Source organism: Cebidichthys violaceus, unplaced genomic scaffold (genome assembly GCF_023349555.1).
Source record: "Cebidichthys violaceus isolate CVI_PGR_0920_01 unplaced genomic scaffold, fCebVio1.0.p SCAF_61, whole genome shotgun sequence".
NCBI classification, from domain to species: domain Eukaryota; kingdom Metazoa; phylum Chordata; class Actinopteri; order Perciformes; family Stichaeidae; genus Cebidichthys; species Cebidichthys violaceus.
In genome coordinates, this window is record NW_027176828.1 from 1,029,166 (window position 1) to 1,041,706 (window position 12,541).

Here is a 12,541-nt window from a genome sequence, read left to right on the forward strand (position 1 = left end):
TTAAGGCTGTGACTGGATGGCCGACCCCCTCCTCTCGGAAACAGCTCCAACAGTTTCTGGGGTTTGCCAACTTCTACTGCCAATTAGTCAGGAACTACAGCAAGGTAGCAGCCCCCCTCACTAGACTCACCTTCTCCAAGACCATGTTCGCTTGGACGCCGGAGGCCGGTCAGGCGTTCCAACTCCTCAAGGAGCGGTTCTCCTTGGCCCCCATCCTGATTCAGCCCGACGACACCCGTCAGTTCTTTGTTGAGGTAGATGCCTCTGACACAGGCGTGGGGGCCATCCTGTCACAACGCTCGGACTCTGACTCTAAGCTCCGTCCCTGCGCGTACTATTCCCGCCGGTTGAGGTTGTTCCAGGTTATCCTTCAGCATCAGAGTCTGAAGGAAAGCAGAACATATCCAACATAGACAAACACAGATCTTAACTCTTTTTTGTGTGACTTTGTTGGGATAATGTAGAGGATCACAAATAGCCACATATCGGTCAACTGATATGAGCACCATGGTTCCTACTGAGGCAGAGGTAATAATAAAGTCGAGAACATAATACAAAATACACATGAGGTCACCGAGCAACCAGCAGCCTTCTATGAGCAAAATTTGAAAGAACATGAGGAGGCCAACGAAGAAATCTGATACAGCCAGAGAGAGGAGGAGGAGGTTGGTGGGTGTGTGGAGCTGCCTGAAGAGATAAGAGAACAAAATGCTTATCATTATTGGTAGTCAATTTATGATATATAAATATTATACTAAGAGATAAAAGAATTGACTGAAACACAAAACATATTTCCTTTACAGATCTGATATTTTGTGTTGTTCTGTTCCATCAACCATTTATTTCTGTACAGCTACCAGTTTTGCAAATTGATAAAACATATGAATACTTGAAGTGGGAGATGGAGATGATGACGAGCAGGTTGAGAGTCACAGTGAGCAGAGAGATGGAGGACAGTAAAATGTAAGTGAGCATAGATACAGAGTGAGGACGCATGGCCTTCCTGCAGGAGGAGTTGAGAAGTTCTGGAAAGCAAAATTCGGCTTCTTCAAGGCTTTTCATTGTCAGAAAGAGGAGACAAGATACTGCTGTGCTCGTCATACAACTGATTAATCTCTTTTCTTCCTCCACATCCCTCCTTGCTCTTTTACTCTGGTGACATCTGTCTCTTAGTCCTAGGGACAAGGAGAAGGGAGTGTACAGCTTGGTTACCATTATGCCATGAACCTGGATAAGATAATGAAGTTGTTGTGGTTTTCACACTATATGACGCACCAAAACGACGTGACATGGTTACATTACGTACTCATGCATAATGCATGTTCAAATATTAGCCTGTTTTAAACACTTAGCATGCTAGATATGTGAAATGAGTCTGCAATGCCATGGCGAGTCTTCCGGCTCACATCTTTGAACAGTTCACGCATTGCAATGAAGCACTCAGCCAACACAGATTTACCTCTTACCTTGGGTTTTTCTTGGGGAGCTCCAAAAACTGAAGTGATGTGGTCTGGTGTGACCTAGGCAGTAGTTGAAAACCAGGTGTCACATGATGCTAAAGTGTGCATTTGTATCAGATGCTGAGGAACACTGACCAAGTGTCTGTGTTTGACAAATTGGGAGTGAGAACAGGTTTGCTCCCTCATTGCCCGTTTGCGTGATTCTCATGTAACTTGGTTTTGCCAATGACTCTTCTCTCCATGCCGAGTTTGGAGGTTCTGTTTAACCTTAAAGCCTGCCGGCAGTCTTCTTGTGTGGCGCCTTCTGTGATTCTGGCCTTTTGGTCTATGTCCCGAGATGCTCCATCTATGTGAGCCAACAGAACCACATCATCTGCAAAGAGAAGAAAAGCAAGGTCAAAAAACTCGACACTCTTTTAACCGCGGCTGCACCTTGAGATCCCCTTGAGACACCTGGAGCTTAATTTCAATTAGCTTTGTTTGTAAAGAAAGACAGACAGAAATTGCTTGCAAAACATAGGGGTGGCCTCAGTTTGTAGTTTAGGAGCGTTCCCAAGCCAGACAAAGTTTTTTATCCCACAAGTGTGTTCTGGGTCTAGCCCGGGACCTCTTACCAGTAAAAGGCAGGAAGAATCCTGACCAGATGCCCAAACCCTCTCAGCTGGCTCCTTTTGACATGAAGGAGCGGCGGCTCTACTCCAGGCTCACTCTGGATGTCTGAGCTCCTCACCTTATCTCCAAAACTGAGCCTAGCCACCTTACAAAGGAAGCTCAATTTGGCAGAATGTATCCGCGATGTCATTATTTCGGTCACTGCCCTCTTAGCTACAACGATTCGGTACACAGCACCAAACCGCTTCTTCATCTCATGCTCCATTTTATCCTCACTCAGTTTCAGTTTTCCTGCAGAGAACCATGACGTCAGACTTGGAGGTACTGACTTAATTCTCTGGTATTATTATTTAGCCAAGGAGTGTGCGATTTTGGTTTTTGCAGGTGCTATGGAATCAAGTACAAGTCTGATTGTATAGTTGACATTATTTAGATAATCATCTGGAGACATATTTGGATTTCGGTGAAGTCTTTATGAAAGGTATCAGCAGAGTTGGTAATGAGGACACAAGAAGAAACATAAGTGTCATGATCTTTCTTACTGAAGGATAGGTTCATTTCCTGCTCTTGTGTGTTTCCCAACTGTTTGATTGCCTGCCCTGCCCTGATTAGTTGCACCTTTCCTTTATTACCCTACTGCCTGTGTGTATTTAGTCTATGTGCTCATCTTCTCTGTTGCCCATTTGGCTTAGTATTTCCTAGTCAAGTGATCCAGAGTTTTTTCTTGTGTATTTCACATTGGTGTTAGACCTTACTTTTGTATTTCTTGACTCTGCCTTAGCCTCGTGATTTTGGATAACTTTTCCTTAATTTGTACTGAATTCCTGTGTACTGAAGCCCCCCCCCCCCCCCCCCACACACACACACACACACACACACAAGTGCCCTCATGAATCACCCTATGCTCTAACCTGGTGTATTTTATGACCAATCTGTAACTGGCACAGAAGTCCAGTAACAAAGCAGCACTGATCTTCAGACTGGGCAAGCGATTTGTCCCAGTCACCCCCCTTCAGGTTCCTCTATCATTGCCCATGTGTTGAAGACCCCCAGCAGAAGTAAAGAGTCCGTCCAGATAAGTCCCCTCTCCAGGAGTTTGGTTCCCACCATTTAGGTCACCGGGGTCCAGACCTTTGTATTTTCTACTAAAAATAACTACTAAATACTAAATATTTTTATAATTCAGGCAAACTTGAGTACGAAGATGATATTGAGGTGTATGTAATTTTAGTAAATTATTTGTATTCACGTTGGTAGGAGAGACGAGTGACAGAGAAAGGGACAAGCAGTGATTATTATAACAGTGAATATTCTAAGATTAAAGTTTGTATCATTCATTGAAACTGTTTTTGTCATGTATTACAGCTTGACAAATCATTTATACTAATGCTCACTGACATGGTTTTAAATCCTCTTGATATCCAATGTCTTACTCTTCAAACATTTTAAACGCACATATTTAGATTAGAGAAATATATTTTTTTGGAGGCATGCCCCCAAAGCCCCCTTGTAAACTCAGTTTTTGAACATGTGTATATTTATGTGTGTAAACACAGCGTTAAAGAGCTTTGAGCTAGGGTTCATTGTGTAACTAATTAATTAAAAATACATGAGTAGATTTTGTGGTGAGAACTGCGCAAACCTAATTGCAAATCTCACTGATATTTGTGTAGAGCGAGGACTTTTAAAGTGTGTTACGTCAGCTAAGGCAAAGTTGGTAGCCTTCTGGTCTGCAGGACAAAGGAGCGCAAAGGTGACCAAAACTGCACTTAAAAGGAAGAGAGGTGCAGATTAGAGTGTGACAGGGAAAGAGAGACAGAGTTAATGTATCTGTGTGTTTCTGTGACAGAGGGAGGGGGAGAAGGAGGCAGGCTGTTTGTGAGAAATAGTGTTGTATAACATTATCTCCAATGAACATTGAAATCACACTATCAGGATGTTAGTCTTTATTCATAGAATATGCATAAGACTTCAAAGCAATCAGTACTTTTTTGTTCTCTCCCAACTTCAGAAGTTGTCAGGATTTAAAAACTTGCATTCTAAGTAAACTTTACTATTGTTTGTTCACAAGAAAACACTGCAGGCCACCATTTGAATGCATGTGCCATCATCCGGTGGCCAAACCTTCTACAGCTTATTTTCTTCAGGATTAACTGTTGACGTGTCCCTCACTGAAAAATGTGTCTTTCAAGCCTTTAAAGCAGTTTTCTTTTTACCTTCCAATTATATACTCACATTACTACCTGTCATACTTAACAGTGAAACCAACCAAACACAATTACACTTGTTCCTTTACATTACATACTTGCAAGTCAGCCACTTCAATCTTTACATTGTTCTAAGTTTGGCTGAGTCATCTTGCTAACTTTATTATTAAACTAGTGATGTGTCCGCTGCATACTGTCTCTGTCCATTCAGATGTCCGGGTTCTAAATTTAGTTAATTTCTGTGTTTGGGATCCACAAAAGAATACAGAGTGGTTATGGCTAAATTTTTACATTTTGGTTGTCCTTTTAAATATATATTTTTAAATATTTAGTGTGTTAATTTCAGAGTCAAGGTACATTGGAGTGATTTTGTAAACTTATATAAGTAAGAAAGAACAGATTTTATTCCACCTCTCACTGTGTGGGCTAACCAAACTGAGGAAAAGTAAGTACAGGTGCTGAACACAGTTTCACAACTACCTGAAAGAGATAATCAATAAAAAAGTCAATCAATTAAAACATTTTTGCAGACCATTTGTAAAACCTGTGAAAAGCCCCTTGACAGGATGCTGACAGGCTCCTTTTTCTAAACTGGAAAGAAAGAGATGCATTAAAGTCATGCAGTACAACTAAAGACATGTTGGATCCAAGAAAAGAAAACAATATTTCTATACTATAGAAATACTGTATATTATCGATTCTTCAACTTATTTGTTTCATGTTTGCCTTACAGGAGTCAGGTAACACATTTTCTAGAGTAGAGTAGTAGTAGATTTCAGTGTTGCATTGAAACAGTACACAATGTAGAGAAACATATATGATCTGCATGTAATAGTGTTTATACAAAGGTCATTGTACCAAGACTTTTACATCTGTTAATAAATTATCACCACCATGACCAAGTACATTTTTCTGTCTTATTTCAACCACCATGCAGTGTTTCTCTACATCATGTTGGTCTCACATGAGCCAGCCTGCAGTATCTTAAGAGTAACAATGAGCCTGATGGATTTTCTAAACCAGGGGTAGAAAAAGGCATAGATCACTGGGTTAAGACAGGAGTTGAAATAGAACAGACATATTACAAAGGCAGCAGACGAGGCATTGAGCAAGGTGTCCTGGCCTGTGAGTAAAACACAATAATATGGGCAGAGGCACAATAAAAACACAACAATAACAACACCAAGAGTCCTGGCTGCTTTCAATTCAGATTTTTTAGCAGTTACACGTACTGAAGACTTGACAGAGAAAGCTGCAGTATGAGACCGCATGACACGAGCCTGAAACACAGCCACCACAAATACTCTCATATACAGAACTATGATGACAGTGACAGGACCTATAAAGGACAAAAAAACATCTACAAGTCCAGCAATGTAGTCAATGACAACGACGCACTCTCCAAAGCAGGAATTATAGCTGCCTGGTTGTTCCAGGTTATCTTTCAGCATCAGAGTCTGAATGAAAGCAGAACATATCCAACACAGACAAACACAGATCTTAACTCTTTTTTGTGTGACTTTGTTGGGATAATGTAGAGGATCACAAATAGCCACATATCGGTCGACTGATATGAGCACCATGGTTCCTACAGAGGAAGAGGTAATAATAAAGTCCACAACAGTATACAAAATACACATGAGGTCACTGAGCAACCAGCAGCCGTCTATGAGCACAATTTGAAAGAACATGAGGAAGCCCACAAAGAAATCTGATACAGCCAGAGAGAGGAGGAGGAGGTTGGTGGGTGTGTGGAGCTGCCTGGAGAGATAAGAGGACAACATGCTCATCATTATTGGTAGCGTCAATTGTCATATTAAGAGATAAAAGCATTGACTGTAACACAAAAACATATTTCCATAACCGATATGTTGTTTTGTTCCATTAACCATTTGTCTCTGTACAGCTACCAGTTTTATAAATTGATTAAACATATGAATACTTGAAGTGGGAGATGGAGATGATGATGAGCAAGTTGAGAGTCACAGTGAGCAGAGAGATGGAGGACAGTAAAATGTAAGTGAGCATAGATACAGAGTGAGGACGCATGGCCTTCCTGCAGGAGGAGTTGAGGAGTTGTGGAAAGCAAAGTTCGGCTTCATCAAGGCTTTTCATTGTCAGAAAGAGGAGACAAGATGCTGCTGTGCTCGTCATACAACTGATTAATCTCTTTTCTTCCTCCACATCCCTCCTTGCTCTTTTACTCTGGTGTGAACTTTCTATTAGTGGGAGTGACTTTCATCTATCTTCATTGGGCTTTTTCCTGTATTTCACCTCCCCCTTCTCTTGTGACCAGGACAAGATGAAGGGAGATTACAGCTTCTGGTTACAATTATGCCATGAACCTGGATAAGATAAAGAAGTTGTTGTAGTTTTCACACTACACAAATTAATAGAACAACGTGACATGGCCGTAGTCATGCTTGAACACATGTTCACTTATTAGCCTGTTTTAAACAGATCTTGACATTGTGGATCAGTCAAGGTGTTATGTGTTCTGTTTATTCACTAAGACATCCAACACCCGAGGTTCACGACAACTTTTGTCCGTGTAGCAAAAGCAAGAAATACAAAGTACCTTTTGTCACAGGCGACTCCTTTGTCAGGTTTCTCTTTAACCTGTGTATTCCACTTTCATTGGTTGTAGCTAACTGACAGGTCCAGATATTTAGAATGCTAGATATGTGGAATAAGTCTGCAATGCGAAAATCACAAACAAAAATTGGTAACATGGGACAACCCTGATGGCCAGCATCCACTGAAAATGTGTTTGACTTTGTGCCAAAAACTGTACACAGATTTCACTTTGGTTATAAAAATATTATACAATAACAATAATAAATTTCACTAATTCTGCAAGTCTCAGGTATTCAATCTGGAACTTCCAGAGCTGAGGGGAAATTAATGCAGAAGCCTGGTCACCTTTCATTTTCGGCCTACTATGGAGAAGGAAGACATGAAACAAGGGCAACAAGATGAGGAGACTGAGAGAAAAAGAAAGAGAGAAGGTGATGGAGATGTAATGGGAAGAGCAGGTACTGCATATTATAATTATGCTGTTCAACACAAATAAAAACCCATTCAAAGTGTTATTACCACATAAATATAAATGTTATTTGGGTTATACAGTGGAATCTATAGGCACAATTTAACAACACAAACACCTAACATAATTATAGTGTGATTAGTATAATTGTACGAATATGTTATTAAAAACACACATTTTGCTTACATTTATGAGCAGTTTGAGACATATTTCTATAATTCAGGTAAACTCAAACACAAAAATGAAATCAAGACGGTGTACATATGTTGGCCTCCCGTCAGTGTATGATGACGGGCACACCAAAGAACGGCAGCAGACACCTTGAATTAAACAAATGTTTTATTGAGGGTGCCTGTTCTCTAGTTACACTCTTCTCTTGCTGTTCTTCTTCTGAGAAACTTTACTAATGTCCAAACTAGACAACAATACCAAAATAACCATGCGGCCACATTCACCAACGGGTTAGCTTGTTAGGCTAATCCTAATAACGGCATTACAGCCTGTGTCTACCACTAAAAAACCAGATGGTCAACATGCCAAACAACCGAAAAGTTGCTGAACAGAGAGCGCTTAACTTACAGAGGAAGTTCAACAGAAATCCGAGCTATCAACTAGAGCACACACTGCCTTCAGGACGGACCTCATGGACAAAGGTTACGCTGTGCAACTATCACGATGAGCTTCAATGCAATGTGGATAAAGTCTGGTATATACCCCACCACGGTGTATACCATCCTGTGAAACAGAAGTTAAGGGTGGTGTTTGACTGCGGTGCATCATATCAAGGCACGTCATTGAACGAACAACTTCTACAGGGACCAGACTTAACCAGCAGTCTTGTAGGTGTCATAATACGATTCAGACAAGAACCGGTGGCACTTAAGGCAGATGTGGAGTCAATGTTCCACCATTGTCAAGGTGGCAGAAGAGGATTCTGACCTTCTTAGGTTCCTGTGGTGGCCTGGGGGAGACCTCACGCAAGGTTTGGTGGAGCACAAAATGGTGGTACACATATTTGGCGCTACTTCTTCACCTAGCTGTGCCAGTTTCGCCTGAGGAAGTGTGCTGAGGATCATAGGAAAGAGTTTGATCCAGAAGTGGCTGACACAGTGCTTCAGAGTTTGTATGTGGATGATTGTCTCAAGTCTGTGGCAACAGAAGAGAAATCAGTTGTGCTGTGTCAGGATCTGAGAGCAATCTGTTCCAAGGAAGGTTTCCGTCTCACAAAATGGGTCAGCAACAGCCGTAAAGTCCTAAACTCAATCCCAGGTGGTGAGCTGGCCAAAGACGTGAAGAATCTGGATCACGAGCAAGACAAACTCCCAATTGAGAGAGCCCTGGGTGCATACTGGTGTGTTGAGTCAGACACATTTCAGTTTAAGATTACTGTCAAAGATTTTCTGTTTACCAGAAGAGGTCTCCTTTCGGTTGTTAGTTCAATCTATGACCCCTTAGGAGTTCTCGCACCAGTAGTGTTGCCAGCAAAGAAAATCCTTCAGAATCTGAGTCGGATGAAAATAGGCTGGGATGACGACCTACCAGAAAAGGTCAAACAACAGTAGACGGATTGGTTGACAAAACTTCCCAATCTAAAGGACTTCAAGATCAACCGGTGCATCAAGCCACCAGGATTTGGAAATCCTACATACGCAGAGTTGCACCACTTTGCGGATGCAAGCGAGGAAGCTTACGGCACAGCTAGCTAATTACTGTTGCGGAACGAGAGAAATCAAGTTCACTGCACATTCATGATGGGGAAGGCCAGAGTGGCGCCTTTAAAGCAACCTACTAGCTAAGATACACAGTGGCGTGGTTCCTGAAGCTCAAAACCTTACTGTTGACATTCTCACAAAAGAGAAGACAGCTTTATGCAGTCTTCAGTCAATCTGACTTGGATAAGAGTCAGCAGGTTCAACAAGTGAATACAGTCATGAAGAAATTCAAAGCAGGATATAAAGGATCATCCTGCTCAGTTGAAGATCTTGCAAAGTCTGAGCTGGAAATCATCAGACTCTGTCAAAGGGCAACATTTTCTGAAGAGATGTCATCTCTAAACAAAGGGCAAAACATAAAACGGAGCAGTCATCTGCTTAAGCTAAACCCTGTGCTTCAGGATGGAGTCTTACGTGTTGGAGGAAGACTCAGTCGAGCTGCTTTGCCAGAAGAATGTAAGCAGCCCGCCATCTTGCCCATAGACCACCATGTCACCAACATACTCCTGCACAAGATTCACGAGGACATTGGGCATGCTGGAAGGAACCACATGCTTTCTAAAGTGCGCCAAAAGTATAGGATTCCCAGTGCCATCACATTAGGAAAATAGTCTTAAAATGTGTCACCTGTCGCCGACTGCACGGGTCCATAGGACAGCAACAAATGGCAGACCTTCCTCAAGACAGAGTGTTTCCTGATGATCCACCCTTTTCCAGAGTTAGTGTTGACTATTTCGGACCATTCGAGGTAAAACGAGGAAGAAGCTAAGAGATATGGAGTAATCTTTACTTGCCTAGTCATCCGGGCAGTGCACATTGAAGTTGCTTCTTCCTTGGATACCAACTCATGTCTCAATGCTATACGTCGATTCATTGCCAGGAGAGGACAAGTGATGGAGATCTGCTCCAATAACGGGACAAACTTCATTGGGACGGAACGTGAGCTGAGAACAGCCATTGACGAAATTAATCACTCAAAGGTTCAAGGTTATCTTCATCAACGTGGAATCAAATGGACCTTTAACCTTTTAAAAACGAGGCCTATTTGCAGGCCTCAGCTCGAATAAAGATAAGAAATACCTAATTAATTGTATAAAAAAAAATAAAAAAATAAAAAAAATTAAAAAAAATAAAAACTTTTTTTATATATTTTTGAGATGAGAAAAATCATGGAACTATCAGAATACATGTTACTGGTTCACATAAGATAAGGATGGAACACAGCAGAACTTGGAAAACTCAAAAGCTCGATCTTGAAAAACAGCACTTTTAGGGTATTGTTTTTTGGAAAGTATGGGTATCCAAGACTTTTAATATGCTGGGCTCTTAGAACAACTGATATAGGCTCTATATACACAGCTATACATAGATACAGTGAAACATTTATGAAATATAGAGCATTTCAAATTAGAAAACTGATCAAATACTCCAATATTTGAATAAAAAAGTATTTTTAAAATTCAAAAACACTCTATATCACTTCTATGTATCACTCATGATGTTCATTGAATCAATAGACCGAAGATTGGACCTTTTTTGAGTGTTTTAAGCTCTTTCTATGCCCTTTTTAGTTATTTAGTTTAAGGTCAAATCCTGCTTCGACTCTCTGTTCAGGGCTGTATCTCAGCCCCCCCTTCTCCGATTTTCACCATTGAGACATCCTTCGAACCGTAGGAGCCAATAGAATTGCCTGGAATTGAAAGCTAGATGATTGACAGCACTATTAGCCAATAAAGCTCAAAAAGGTCCAGCTCTGAAATCTGATTTGCTGAGCTTCCAACCCTCCCAAGAATCCGAGGAGTGTCGGAGAGACACGAATCGAACGGATTCACACGGAGCACCAGCAGCTGGACAAACATGAAGTGGAAGTGCGGAGATATTCCATTTTTTCGCTGAGATTCGACCAAAAGTAAGTACAATATTCGATGAAAGCTGTGTGACTTTTTGTGTTCGAAGCTGAATATCTCTGCGATGGTTTACCGGGGAGAGAAATGGAAACTATGTCCGTAATCTCCGTCAGGCGCTCGTGCTTTTTCATGCTGCATGTTCGTAGGTAGCACGTTGCTAACGGAGTGTAGCAGCCTCTTTCTCCGGTCTGTCCCAGTCATATCGAGTATGATTTATGATATTTTGTTATTTGTTTGCTTGGCTGATGGGAGATGTGTTTGTCTCGTGTAGAAGTGACCTAGTTCATGTTGTTCCCAGGACGCTGAGGTTTCTGCAGAACTATAACATCACTATATTCGTTCTTCGTGGGTTCTCTGCCAGTTACTTTTAACACAAAACTCTCTAAGTTTTGATGTACTCTGCGTCCAAATGGGGGACACTCGGGTGTATCTGGTTTTAACCCTCCGACAGGCTCTCATCATGGGGGAGCTTGGGAAAGGCTGATCAAATCAGTGAGAAAGGCTCTAAATTCTACAGTTAAGGAGCAAGTTCTGGACGAGGAAAGTCTTCAGACAGTCTGAAGACTTTCCTCGTCCTGAACTCAGGCAATAATCAACATCGTTCAATGATTTGAACGATTTGGAAGCCTTGACACCAAATCATCTCTTACTGATGAAGGCCAAACCATCATTACCACCTGGACTATTCGACCATGATGACCTCTACACTCGACGGAGATGGAAACACGTCCAATATATGGCCAATATATTTTGGAAACTTTGGACCAGGGAATACTTGCCACAGCTTCAGGAACGGCAAAGATGGTCAAGAGTATTGAGAAACTTCACTCTGGGTGACATCGTTCTTCTAGTGATGACTCTGCTCCAAGACACTCTTGGGTCATGGGGAAGGTCATTAAGGCACTTCCAGACCACAGAGGACTTGTTCGTCAGGTCTGCATAAAGACAAAGACTAGTGTTTTACACAGGCGCATTACAAAGCTGTGTCTGCTTTTGGAAGATGAACAGCGCTAAAGACTGAGCAACAGTAAGGAGTCTGCTAGCTGCCTTCGGCTCTTATATCGTTATTTTTGTAAGAATGTTTCTTTACAGTACATGGCTCTCTTATTTTAAGTTAGGTAATTGTTTCAAATGTTAACTATTGAGAACAATTAGGGGCCGGTGTTGTAAGAGCCGAATTAAATTTGCTGTAAAATATGTACTTGTATTTACATGTTTAACTTCAGTCAGATCTGTTTCTACTTTGAATGTTACAAGGATGTTGTTATCATTTGTTGTGGTAAGAAATACACGTAAGTGACAGACTGCCGTCACTTTAAGGACACTTTGCGACAGTTAGTTACGGCTGTTAGTAGAAGCTGGAGCAGAGTGGAGCTGCACAGTTTTCCGATCGTGTCATATGGAACGTGCTATGTGGATTAAGTTGTGGAACAATTCATGGATAACCTGTGGATCTGTGAAGTGTGTCTAGGCATTCGGCATACTTTTAGGAAGAAAGGAAGTTGTTTCACTAACTTGTACAAGGAAATTGAATAAATAAAATACATGTGCTTTCACCTACAAGCGGTGTCGGTGTGAGCTATGTGCATAGGACCAG

At 41.4% G+C, this 12,541-nt stretch overlaps 1 protein-coding gene across 1 annotated transcript; it reads right to left on the bottom strand.

Moving 5' to 3' along the window:
• Positions 1 to 5,223: 5,223 nt before the first annotated feature.
• LOC137890103 (trace amine-associated receptor 13c-like) lies at positions 5,224 to 6,433 on the bottom strand. Its single transcript, XM_068734201.1, has 2 exons — positions 6,222 to 6,433; positions 5,224 to 6,040 (listed from the first exon to the last, which is right to left on the bottom strand). Exons 1-2 carry the CDS (start codon positions 6,431 to 6,433, stop codon positions 5,224 to 5,226), a joined length of 1,029 nt encoding a protein of 342 aa, XP_068590302.1.
• Between the last annotated feature and the right edge of the window lie 6,108 nt (positions 6,434 to 12,541).

Bases quoted from the DNA above. Each gene is read 5' to 3' on its own strand.
- LOC137890103 (XM_068734201.1), bottom strand. From the start codon at position 6,433: ATGACGAGCACAGCAGCATCTTGTCTCCTCTTTCTGACAATGAAAAGC. The intron at 6,041-6,221 runs GTATTCATATGT...TTATCTCTCCAG, and splicing joins ATCTCCATCTCCCACTTCAA to GCAGCTCCACACACCCACCA.